This window comes from Euwallacea similis, chromosome 15, assembly GCF_039881205.1.
Source record: "Euwallacea similis isolate ESF13 chromosome 15, ESF131.1, whole genome shotgun sequence".
NCBI lineage: Eukaryota > Metazoa > Arthropoda > Insecta > Coleoptera > Curculionidae > Euwallacea > Euwallacea similis.
This window is the reverse complement of record NC_089623.1, coordinates 3,625-16,602: the sequence shown is the minus strand read 5'-3', so window position 1 is coordinate 16,602 and position 12,978 is coordinate 3,625. Positions and strand designations below refer to the sequence as shown.

Sequence of the window (12,978 nt, the reverse complement as noted above, 5' to 3'; positions counted from 1 at the left end):
TGTACATTTACTGTACGTGTATAATTCTTGGCGGGTTCCGATTGACGAATTTTAGGTTAGCATTAGCAGTCAGCCGTGGTAATTTACACGAGAGAAATAGAAGATGAGAAGTAAGTCGCAATTCGATCATGCGATTTGGAATGACAGAGTAGAGTGAGGTTATATTAATTTATTTATTACTATTTTTAAGTTTGAAGATTTCGATTGAAAATTTAGGCAATTTTTTAAGAAAAGAAGTGTAATTGTTTAAAACATTGATAATAATTGTGGAAAACGCGGTCCACTCATTTGAAAGTTGAAGTTTACCAGAACTTTGATACTTTTGAAGACATTGTCGAGAACTTGTGTGGGGTGATAATTGCACACTGTTCCAATTCGTTCCTTGGGGCTTTGACTACGTGTGTCGATTGTCTCGGAAGTAATTTTTGAAAACTGGGGACAAGAAGTAACCCACTGGTGTAAATTGGAATTGGTCGAAGGATTCCACATAACATTCTCGAAGATGAACTGAGGTTATACGAGTCATGGCTCCATCACCTGGGACATAACCCCATCGTACTTTGTCAGGGTGTGGGGATGAAGGTATTTGTGGAACAAGTAATGGTTCTTTTGGAAATATTTGAGGATTATTTGTATTTTAGATTTGCATAGTTTGAGAATTTGCACATTCCGAGCTATGAAAGTAGGTATTATGACTGAGGAGTGTTGGGAATGATGGATTCAGAAGATTATTATGTGTATTATGTGGTGTCTCATGGGACTAGGTGCAATGAATTGTCATTGTTTCAGATTCCGAAGGATGAAGTACTCGGAACACTTGCATTTGATGATAGGTGCCAGGAGATAAGTCGAGGGGACAATGTCTTCAAGAAAGCATTGGAGGTTTCAAGCTGCTTAATTAATTTTGTGAGAAAACAGATGAAATGCATATAGTAACTGAGAAAGGAAAAGGGAGAAATGGAAGGAACCAATGGTAGGTAAGTGATAGAAATAAGAAGTAGTGATAGGTGGAGGGATTTGAGAAGAAGAGTATTTTGTGAGGAACGAAAAGTGAATTGTACTTTTTCCTCTAAATTTGAGAGTCGAGTAGATGTGTAATTGGTACTCGAGCAGTACAGTTTGTGATATTGTGTGGTTCTTTAGCATTGCTCATGACTCGTGTAACAAGAAATGGTGGATTCTTTTGAATTGTAAAAGGGGTTAAGGGATAAATAAATGGAAAGATTTGAAAGTACATTGAAGAGTACTAGTTTCTTAATGAATTTTTGAGAGAAACATATGAATTTAGTAAAAGTGCAAGGAAACTTTTCGTTCCTAGATAGGAAATGAGTGTGTTTTCGATTTAATGATTATGAAAAGTGTTATTTTTGATAAAAGATGAAATTTAAAATTGAAACAACTAATTTTCTATGGTATATGTATTATTTAACTGATTTTTGATAACATTTCTGTTTGTATTCTACTAACTGGATATTATATTTATTAAATTTGTGACTCTTTGTATTACTTTTGATGAGTCGAAAGAGTACTTGTCGAGGTGATACATTGGAGTGGTGGTATATTTGGTAACTGTATATTATTTATTATTATTATTATTATTATTATTATTTTTGAAGAAGCTTTTAGAACTAAAAGAAGGGTGTTTCTTCTGACTGCAAATAATAAAAGCAGAATTGAAGGATTTTGTGTGAGATTATTTCTAAACCTGTTACCCGATGAATAGGAAAGTGGTCTTTTGGGATTCGTGAGAGGATTGGGTTTATGCATTTTTGTCTTATTTTGTGGAAATGTAGTAACTTTTTATAGGTATTGTCTATATTTTTGGAAACATTCCCCGCAGTATTATGACTGATTTAGAGCTTGTACTTTGTATATTTAGTATTTACTGATTGGATATTATTGGTTTTTCTATGAATGAAGAAGAGACACATGGTCTGCATTATATCGAGAGATGAGTAAAGTGTTTCTAAAGACATGTACTCTTATTTATTTATAATTAGAGGATAGTTTAGATATTTAAAAAAAAGTGACACATTAAAGGGTGGTATATATTGATTATTAAATTGTATTGTGAGGGTCAGGATGCACTGTGGAAATTTGGGGATGTAGGGAAGATAGAGAAACTAAAGTAATTTGTATTCTGAAGATTTGACTGTCTATTGGGAAATTGAATAACTTTGAATTTTGAAGTAAAGGGGAGATTATTTTTTGGGAAAGGCCAACAAGTGATTTAGATTTTTTGACTTAGAGTGTGTAGTAGATTTAGGGGGACATTTCCAGTGTGATTTTGAATTTTTTAGATTTTCACGGGTGTTAGTATTAATTTGTAATTATTTAGATAGAATTATTGAGATAATGTTTGTATTTCTTTATTGCTGAGATGATGTATTACTTATTTGTCTGTCTGATACTGCGGGGAATTAGATTAGATGATTTGGAAAGTATTTAAAAAAAAGGGACATTCTTAGGGAAGATGAGATTTGGGAGGGGGAACTGAGGATTTTAGAAAAAAGGGAATAGAAGAAGATGGGGGATTAAGGGACATTATGAAGGGAAATTGGGGGTTTTACTTATAAAGGGGGATGAGGGATAAGGGACAGGAGTATTTGGATACTATAAAAAAAAGGATGAGGGACAGGAGTATGGGAACATTAAAAAAAAGGGATGAGGGAGAGGAGTATGGAAACATTATAAAAAAGGGATGAGGGATGGGAGTATACGGAATAAGGATGAAGGATAGGAGTGTACTAAGAGGGGATGGAAGGAATAGAGGATGAAAAGAAGGGATTAAGAAGGAGGATAAAGGGGGGACTAGAAAGGGATGAGAGATAAGGTGAGTATTAGAAAGGAGCAGAGAGGATTGGCAGGATAGGAGGAGAAGACGACGACGATGCTGCAGCAGAAAAGGGGGACTAGAGAGGATATAGATTTTAAGGAGGAGGGGGAATGGGGGCTTTTATGAGGGATGAAGGAAGGGGGGCATTAAAGGAAAGGGAAGGAAGGCTAGAAGGTGAGTATTTTAGAAGGGATGAAGGATAAGAAGAGCTTGGGAAAAGGGAGGATAAGAGAGAGGGAGGGGGATTGAAGGCTTTTGGAAGGAAGGTGGGATTATGAAGGGGATGGAAAAGGAACGAGGAAAGGATGGGGGAATGGGATGAGAACTGGGGGACTAGGAAGGGAGCTAAGAAGGTGCGAGAGGGGAAAGGGGGACTATAGGGATGAGGGAAAGGAGTATTTGAATTGGGAAGGGAAAGGGATGAAGGATAGGAATTTGTGAACATTAGGGAAAGGAGTATTGATATTACAGTGAGGGAAGAAAGTATTGATACAATCGGGGACGAACGATGAGGGACAGGAGTACTAGAACATTGGGGGAAAGAAGTATTGCTATAATTTGTGTGGGAAGAGAGTATTGATACAATGGGGGACGAACGACAAGGGATAGGAGTAGGCTAACTAGAGATTGAGAAAGGATGGGATTTAGAAGCGACGGGGGGACTAGGGATGAGGGACAGGAGTGTGTAGATATTATTAGAAGGGATGATGAATAGGGGACTAGTGAGAAGGGGATTATAGTGCTATAGCGGGGATAAGAGAAGGCACGGAAAGAGATGAGATGAAAAGGGTGAAGGGGAGAGATTGGAAAGAAGGGATGTGTCTTTTAGGGAAGGAAGTATTGATATTACTAGAGAACTGGGATGTAGTGGGAGGATATAGGGAAGGATTCGGAGATATTTCCAAGGGAACTCAACTCGCAAGCGGGGGATTGTAGGGATTAGAGAGAAGGGGAGAACTGATATTTGGGGAGATGGGAGAGTGAAGAGAACTAGGAAAGGGATGGATTAAGAGATATTAGAAGCTGTGAGAGAGAGAGAGATACTGAAGGAACTATTATTGTAGGGATAGCAGACGGAGATGACTGAAGGAAGTAACTGAACTTTGATAGTAAGAGAGCTATTTATGAAGGATTTAAAGGAGAGCTACTATGATTAACTTTGTGAGAAGACTATTTGGATGGGACTAGATGATTTACTGAGCATAGAAAGGATAGCTGTGAGAGATATTTTAGGAAGCAGGGAACTAGAGTAGGGATTTATATGAACTGTAGAGAAGAGACACTGATGGGATATTATTATGACATTATATTCCTGACGGATAGGGAACTACTGAGAGATGGATGGATGATTTAGGTATTAGAAGAGATATGAAGCGGATGGATTATTAAAAGAACTGTGAGATTTATAGAGGATGGTGAAGTATTAGATAAATGAGAGAGAGATAAGAGTGTGTATTGATAGCTAGATGATGGATTATTAAGAGAACTATGAGAACATTGATATTTTACTAGATTAGAAGGATATATTGATGATTATCGAGAAGGATTATAGGTCCGATGACTATATTATAAGAAGACTGTAGATATTACAGCGTGGGGAATGAGGAGAATAGAGATACTAGTATTGAATTTGAGAGAGATATTAGGCGATGGGGATAACTAATCTAACTTATGAGAACATAGGGAAAGATATGGGAACGATAGATATTGGAGGATTTCATTTGATTGTGAGAGAAGTAAAGGATGATATCGATATTATAAGTAATGTAGGATATTTGAGGAACTATTTGGAAGTAGCTAGGGAGAAGTATTGATTAGAAAGGATGGATGGATATCAGTGTATTTCTTTGGATTTGATGGAAAGGGGGGAAGTATCGAAACGTACAGAAGATATTATGAAGGGATTAGATTGATATAGGATAGTGTGAAATTACTGGAATATGAGATGGTGGAAATAAGTACTAGTATTGATGATTGAATCGGACATTTCGGACTTATTGAAAACGAAAGAAAACAAGGAGATCTGAACTAACTATCTAAAACAGTAACTTCTAGTGCTCTTAGGAATTAACAAGAAACTTGGGCAATTGTGTGACTTCTAGGATTATTGGAGAAATAGGAATTACATGATTAAATCACTACTTCGAAGGAATATACAGATACTTGAACATTTGTGTGATTTCTAGGACTTCTGAAGAAACTGCATAATTTGGAACTAGATGATTAAAATATCATTTCGAAGGAATTTACAAAAACTTGAGCTTTCTAGGATTCTGAAAAGAAACCCAATAAACCCTAACTAACCGATTATACAACTTTGGAAGATAACAGCTATTTTTGAGATTTCTAGGATTCTTGAGGAGTGTGAATCAACTGATTAAAACAAAGTAATTATAGGAACTTGCATATTTTAATGAAAACATAGAAAACTGAACTAACCCCAACTAAAACAGTAAACTTAAAAGAAGATAGATTTAAACTATTTTTAGGAATTTATAGTGATTCAACATTATTTTAGGATTTTTGAAGAAAACTGGATTAACGGACTAAAACAGCACTCTTCGAAACTTTTTAGGAATTTACGGAAACTACCTTTTAGACACTTTTCACGACTTCTACGATTTTCAAAGGAGATTGAATCAACTGACTAAATGAAGATAAATTGCGACTATTTCTTGCAATTTTAGGATTCATAGTAACTTTGCTATTTTTCATACTTTTCAGTATCTCTTCGTGATGACTTGATTTGAAACGAGACATGATTAATCGACTAAAACAACACTTTTTGGGAATTTCATAGTAACTTGTAACTGAATATTTTCTGTGTTTTCTAGGAATTTACAGAAACGTACAGGATTTGATTATTTAATTTATTTCTTTGTAATTTTAAGGGATTTATGATATTTCTTAGAAAAGACAAAATTGACTCGAAGTAAACAATTTACAGAAACATACTTTTTGTACAATTTAAGGGATGGATGGATTAAAGGATATTTTCTCGGGTTAGCTAGGATTAGATTATTTCTTCGTAACTCGATGATTTTCTAGGATTCTCAAAGGAAATTGAATTAACTGACTGAAACAGTACGACTAGGAATTTACAGGAACACACTTTTTGTACAATTTGAAGGAATTCTCAGGTTAGCTAGGATTTGCTTATTTTATTTCCTCGTGATTTTATAAGAACATAGGAAACCTTAACTAATCGACTATTCTTGAGAAGAAGGGAGAAGAGACGAATTTGGAAGTTTTAAAAGAAAAGAAGGGAAACATAACTAACAACACTTTTCGAGTAACTTGATGATTTTCTAGGATTCTTCACACTTCTTATAAATTTGGAAGTATAGGGATTTTACAGTATTTAGACGAGTCTTCATAATTTTGGTAACTTTAACACTTTTCTAGGATTCTTAAAGAGAACTGCACTTTTAGACATTTCTTAGGAATTCACGGTAACTTTGTCATTTCTTGTACTTTTCATAGATTCTAACATTTTTCACACTTTGTCGATGTAGCTAGGATTAGACACTATTTGCGTATTTTGAAAAGAAACGAAACTAACCGGACTTGTAACAAAAGAATACTTTTCTGTGATTTTAGGAATTTACTATGATTTGGACATTTTACAGAGATTTGAACTTTCTGCAATTTATATGGATTTTGTAGGATTCATGGGAACTTTGTACTTTTTAAGGATTTCTAGAATTGGACTCTTTTTGCATTTTGTATGATTTTGATAGGAACTTGAACTTTTTAGACTTTTGTGATTATAAACGACTTTTCGGATAACTGTGCTTTTCACGGTACTTTTTAGATATATTCTATGATTTCCACTTTTTGTAATTTTGAAGAGACAAAGGAAACCCGAACTAACTAACTAAAACAACACTTTTCTAGGATTCTTCACACTTCTTATAGATTTAGGAATTTTATAGCACTTTAGACATTTCCTATGATTCTTCGTACTTTTAAAAACTTAGTAATTTTTGAGACTTTTAGGGATTTTACGGTACTTTTAGCATTTCTACGATTCTTCGTAAATTTAGATACTTTTCGTCTTTTGTAGAGAATTTCACACTTTTCGACTATTTGTACATTTTCGTGATTCTTAGTAATCGAGATGATTTTCGGATTTGCTAGGATATTTAGACGCTTTCTTATATTTCTAAGAATTTACAGGAACTTGTATTTTGATATTTTTTAAGGATTTCTAGAATTAGACACTTTTCGACATTTCGTGTGATTTCTTATAGAACAAAAGAAATCTTAACTAAAATAAAAAAGAGAACTTTTTGAATTCCTTGGGGATTTCACAGCTTCCGACTACTTCTATACTTTTCTGTGTTTCTTAGTGAATTGGGATTCTTATTGTCTTTTCTTGTATTTTAGTAAATTATGATACTTTACGAGATTTCTTGCGATTCTTCAGAGAACAAAAGAAACCCGAACTAACCGAGAATAAACAACTTTTGGAGTAATTGTACTTTTCATAGTACTTTTGATATTTTCTGTGATTTAGGGATTTTGCACATTATTGCGATTTTAGACATTTTCAGTGCTTCTTCGTAATTTAGGATACTTTTTCGAGTAACTACATTTGTGCTCTTATGGGACTTGATGGATTTGCTGTGATTCTTCGAATATTTTGAATTTCTAGAGTAACTTTACAAGACAAGACTTTCTTTGGATTTTAGAAGGATTAAGATACTTTAGTATATTTGTACTTTTATGGGATAATTAGATATTTCTTGGATATTTGCATACTCTTTGAAATTTCTTGTGTTTCTTAAAGACTAGAAGAGATTTAAACTAACCAACTGTAAACAAAAGAACACTTTTCTGTGCTTCTTCGTGACTTTGTACTTTTACGTGATTTCTCGGATTCTTAGTAATTTAGATGCTTTGTGCTTTTATTGCATTTTACGTGTCAGCTAGGATATTTGGATTTCTTATAGAACACGCGAGATCTATACTAACCGACGATAAACACTATTTTTGATTCTTTGTGCATTTATAAGACTTCGGATTTCACAGTGGATTTTGATTATTTCTAGTGTTTCATAAGACATTCTTATAATTTATAAAGGATGAGGATATTTTACTATTTCCTTGTACTTTTATAGGATTCTTAGATACTTCGAGTTTTCTTGTGCTTTTTATAGAACAAGGGAAATCTGAACTAACCGAGTATAAACGACTTTTTACGGTATCTTCGTAAATTTAGATACTTTTCGTCTTTTTTAGAGATTTTTATAATTTTCGATAAATTGTACATTTTCGATATTTCTAGGAATTTCCAGAAACTTGCACTTTTGTAATTTTAGACGCTTTTCTTCGTACTTTTAGGAATTTCTAGGATTAGATACTTTTTGTCTTTTCTTGTATTTTAGTAAATTATGACTCTTTCGAGCGTTTCTTATAACTTCAGAGTCGGATTATACAGGATTAGGATATTTAGATACTTGGACATTTTTTGTGTTTCTTAAATATGACAAAGGAGACCTAAACTAACCGATTATAAACAAAAGAAAGAACTCTTTTGTGTGATTTGAGATACTTTCGTGTTTTCTATTATTTTACAGAAACTTATACTTATTATTATCTTGTGGATTTTACACGATCACACATTATTTTCGACATTTCTCGTATTTTCTTAAAGGACGACACTAACCGATAACGAAGAAAAGAACTCTTTTTCTGTGTTTCTTAGTGACTTGGATACTTTATTCACTTTTTCCAGTAACTTGTCAGGATTGTACTGATACTTTTCGTGTTTCCTCATATATTTAGAGTAGTTTTCTAGGATTTCTAGTGTACTTTACGGAACTTTCGATCGGATTTGCTAGGATATTGAGATACTTTTCACTTTCCTAGTGTTTTTTAAAAAATGACAAAGGAGATCCGAACTAACCGAGTACAAACACTTTTTTGTAATTTGAGATATTTCTTTGAGTAACTGTACTTTTAGACATTTTTGTGCTTTTCTTGGATTTGTAACGATTCGTGGAGACTTTTACATTTCTTGTGTTTTCTTAAAGACTAAAGAGAGATCTGAACTAATCGAGTAAAAACAACTTTTCTGTAACTTCGTAGATTTAGACACTTTTGTATGTTTCTTGTATTCTGATAGGATTTTTTTTTTATGTTTCTTAAAGACTAAAGAGAAATCTGAACTAACCGAGTATAAACTAGAAAAAGGATTTAGGATACTTCGTACATTCTTTGTGCTTTTATATGACTTCGCGTTAGCTAGGATATTTAGAGATCATTTCGGATTGAGACAACAAAGGAGACCTAAACTAACCGAGTATAGACACTTGATTTTTTGTAGATTTCTTGTACTTTTCTATGCTTCTCTCTCTCTCTCGGGTTTGTACTGATTTTGAGAGACTTGTCGAGTTTTCTAGTGATTTTTAACAACATAATTTAGTATTTCTTGAAGGATTAGGATACTTTTGTGTTTCCTCGTACTTTTCTAGGACTTGCTAGGATAATTAGATACTTGACTGTTTTTGACATTTTTTCTTAAAGAACAAAACTAACCGGTACTAACCGATTATAAACACTCTTTCTTTCTTCGTATGATTTTCCTGTGTTAGCTAGGATTCGTAGACTTTTTTACTTTTTCTGGCGTCTCTCGGATTTGCTATGATTTTATATATTTCGAGTAGGATTTGGGTATTTCTAGTGTTTCTTAGAACTTCGGTGTCGGATTATTACGAATTAGGATATTTTTATGCGTCTTCTAGTATATTTCTCAAGTTAGCTAGGATTCTTATAACACTTTCTTGACGAATCGAGATACTTTACTGTGTTTCTTAGATTCTTACGATCCGTGGAGACTTTTTTTTTTCCCTTTTCTAGTAAGTCTCTCGGGTTTGCTTAGATTACGAGAGACTATTTCTTATTTTTTTTTCTAGTGTTTTCACAACATATTTAGGTATTTCATAAAGGATTAGGATATTTTGTAGGATTTGCTTATATTTTCACGGTTTCCTACTTTTCTCGTTTCCGAAAAGGACAAAGGAGATCTGAACTAAACTTCGTGAATTTAGATACTTTTCACTCTTTCTTAGTGTTTCTTATAGAACAAGAGAGATCTGAACTAACCGGGTATATACTTTTTTAGTAACTTTGTACTTTTCGGTGTTTCTTATATTCTTCTATGACTGATTTTGAGAGATAATTTCGAGTGGCTTAGGATATTTACGTATGATTCGTAGGGCTTATTTCTTATTTTCTACTAACTTCTCGGGTTTGTTACTGTTTGAGATTATTATTTCTTATAAGACAAAGGTGATCCGAACTAACCGAGTACAAACTTCGTAAATTTAGATGCTTTTGTACGTTTCTCGTATTCTTCTAGAATTTTGACATTTTGAATTATTTTAGAAGGATTAGGATATTTTCGTACTTTTCTATGCTTCTCTCGGGTTTGCTAGGATATTAAGACACACTTTTCACTTTTCCCTTTTCTAGCGTTTCTTATAGAACAAGGGAGATCTGAACTAACCGAGTACAAACACTTTTTCTGTTTCTTCGTAGATTTAGGTACTTTTGTATATTTCTTGTAGTTTGCTATGATTCGTAGACTATTTCGGATTTTGACATTTTTCTTAAAGAACAAGACTAACCGACTGTAACATACTTTTTCGAGCTTCTAGGAAATTTGAGATACTTTTCGGTGTGTGATTCGTAGAGACTTGAACATTTTCTAGTTTCTGAGATTTTTGAGGGATTATTTAACATTTTTCTAGTAAGTCTCTCGGAATTGTAATGATTTTGGGATACTTTTATTACTTTTTCTAGTAACTTTTCGGGTTTGCTAGTATTTTCAAAGTAGTTTTAACTGTGTTTTCATACAACTTTAGAGTGTTTCATAAAGGATGAGGATATTTAGATACTTCTACATTTCTTGTGTTTCTTAAAAAAAATAACAAAGGAGATCCGAACTAACCGAGTGTAAACTAGAAAAAAAAAAGGACTCTTTTCTGTGTTTCTTGGTAATTTTAGAAACTTGGTACATTAGAGATTATTTCGGATTAAGACACTTTTGTGTGTTTCTTGTACTTTTGTAGGATTCTCTCGGGTGTGCTTATATTTTCTTGTTTCTTAAAAGGACAAAGGAGATCTGAACTAACCGAGTACAAACAACTTTTCTGTTTCTTCGTATATTTCTTGTACTTTTCTATGCTTCTCTCGGGTGTGTTAGGATATTGAGATTATTTCGGATTTAGACACTTTTGTGTTTCTTTGTACTTTTCTAGGATTTTGTAGATTTTCTCGAGTTTGCTTATATTTTCATAATTTCCTACTTTTCTTGTTTCTGAAAATGACAAAGGAGATCTGAACTAACCGAGTATAAACTTCGTAAATTTAGATACTTTTCGGTGTTTCTTTACTTTATACGATTCTCTCGGGTTTGTTAGGATACTTAAGACACTTTTCGAGTTTTCTAGTAATTTCAGAGTAGTTTTCTAGTGTTTTTAACAACATCATAGAGTATTTTTATAAAGAATTAGGATATTTTGTAGTATTCTCTCGGGTTTGTTACTGATTCTAGAGATACTTCTCGGGTTTTCTCATACTTTCAGAGTAGTTTTCTAGTGTTTTTGATACAACTTTAGAGTATCATATAAAGGATTAGGATATTTTCTAGGATTCTCTCGGGTTTGTTACTGATTCTAGAGATACTTCTCGGGTTTTCTCATACTTTCAAAGTAGTTTTCTAGTGTTTCTGATACAACTTGAGAGTATTTCATAAAGAATTAGGATATTTTGTAGAATTCTCTCGGGTTTGTTACTGATTTCAGAGATACTTCTCGGGTTTTCTCATACTTTCATAGTGGTTTTCTAGTGTTTTTAACAACATATTTCGGTATCATATAAAGGATTAGTTCAGGTTAGTTCAGGTTAGTTCAGGTTAGTTCAGGTTAGTTCAGGTTAGTTCAGGTTAGTTCAGGTTAGTTCAGGTTAGTTCAGGTTAGTTCAGGTTAGTTCAGGTTAGTTCAGGTTAGTTCAGGTTAGTTCAGGTTAGTTCAGGTTAGTTCAGGTTAGTTCAGGTTAGTTCAGGTTAGTTCAGGTTAGTTCAGGTTAGTTCAGGTTAGTTCAGGTTAGTTCAGGTTAGTTCAGGTTAGTTCAGGTTAGTTCAGGTTAGTTCAGGTTAGTTCAGGTTAGTTCAGGTTAGTTCAGGTTAGTTCAGGTTAGTTCAGGTTAGTTCAGGTTAGTTCAGGTTAGTTCAGGTTAGTTCAGGTTAGTTCAGGTTAGTTCAGGTTAGTTCAGGTTAGTTCAGGTTAGTTCAGGTTAGTTCAGGTTAGTTCAGGTTAGTTCAGGTTAGTTCAGGTTAGTTCAGGTTAGTTCAGGTTAGTTCAGGTTAGTTCAGGTTAGTTCAGGTTAGTTCAGGTTAGTTCAGGTTAGTTCAGGTTAGTTCAGGTTAGTTCAGGTTAGTTCAGGTTAGTTCAGGTTAGTTCAGGTTAGTTCAGGTTAGTTCAGGTTAGTTCAGGTTAGTTCAGGTTAGTTCAGGTTAGTTCAGGTTAGTTCAGGTTAGTTCAGGTTAGTTCAGGTTAGTTCAGGTTAGTTCAGGTTAGTTCAGGTTAGTTCAGGTTAGTTCAGGTTAGTTCAGGTTAGTTCAGGTTAGTTCAGGTTAGTTCAGGTTAGTTCAGGTTAGTTCAGGTTAGTTCAGGTTAGTTCAGGTTAGTTCAGGTTAGTTCAGGTTAGTTCAGGTTAGTTCAGGTTAGTTCAGGTTAGTTCAGGTTAGTTCAGGTTAGTTCAGGTTAGTTCAGGTTAGTTCAGGTTAGTTCAGGTTAGTTCAGGTTAGTTCAGGTTAGTTCAGGTTAGTTCAGGTTAGTTCAGGTTAGTTCAGGTTAGTTCAGGTTAGTTCAGGTTAGTTCAGGTTAGTTCAGGTTAGTTCAGGTTAGTTCAGGTTAGTTCAGGTTAGTTCAGGTTAGTTCAGGTTAGTTCAGGTTAGTTCAGGTTAGTTCAGGTTAGTTCAGGTTAGTTCAGGTTAGTTCAGGTTAGTTCAGGTTAGTTCAGGTTAGTTCAGGTTAGTTCAGGTTAGTTCAGGTTAGTTCAGGTTAGTTCAGGTTAGTTCAGGTTAGTTCAGGTTAGTTCAGGTTAGTTCAGGTTAGTTCAGGTTAGTTCAG

At 33.9% G+C, this 12,978-nt stretch overlaps 1 protein-coding gene across 1 annotated transcript; it reads right to left on the bottom strand.

Annotated features, from left to right (window-relative positions):
* Window positions 1-2,930: 2,930 nt before the first annotated feature.
* LOC136413685 (uncharacterized) lies at window positions 2,931-3,281 on the bottom strand. The gene has a single exon (XM_066397367.1). The coding sequence runs from the start codon at window positions 3,279-3,281 to the stop codon at window positions 2,931-2,933; it is 351 nt and encodes a 116-aa protein (XP_066253464.1).
* Window positions 3,282-12,978: the final 9,697 nt, after the last annotated feature.

Bases quoted from the DNA above. Each gene is read 5' to 3' on its own strand.
- LOC136413685 (XM_066397367.1), bottom strand. From the start codon at position 3,281: ATGTTCACAAATTCCTATCCTTCATCCCTTTCCCTTCCCAATTCAAAT.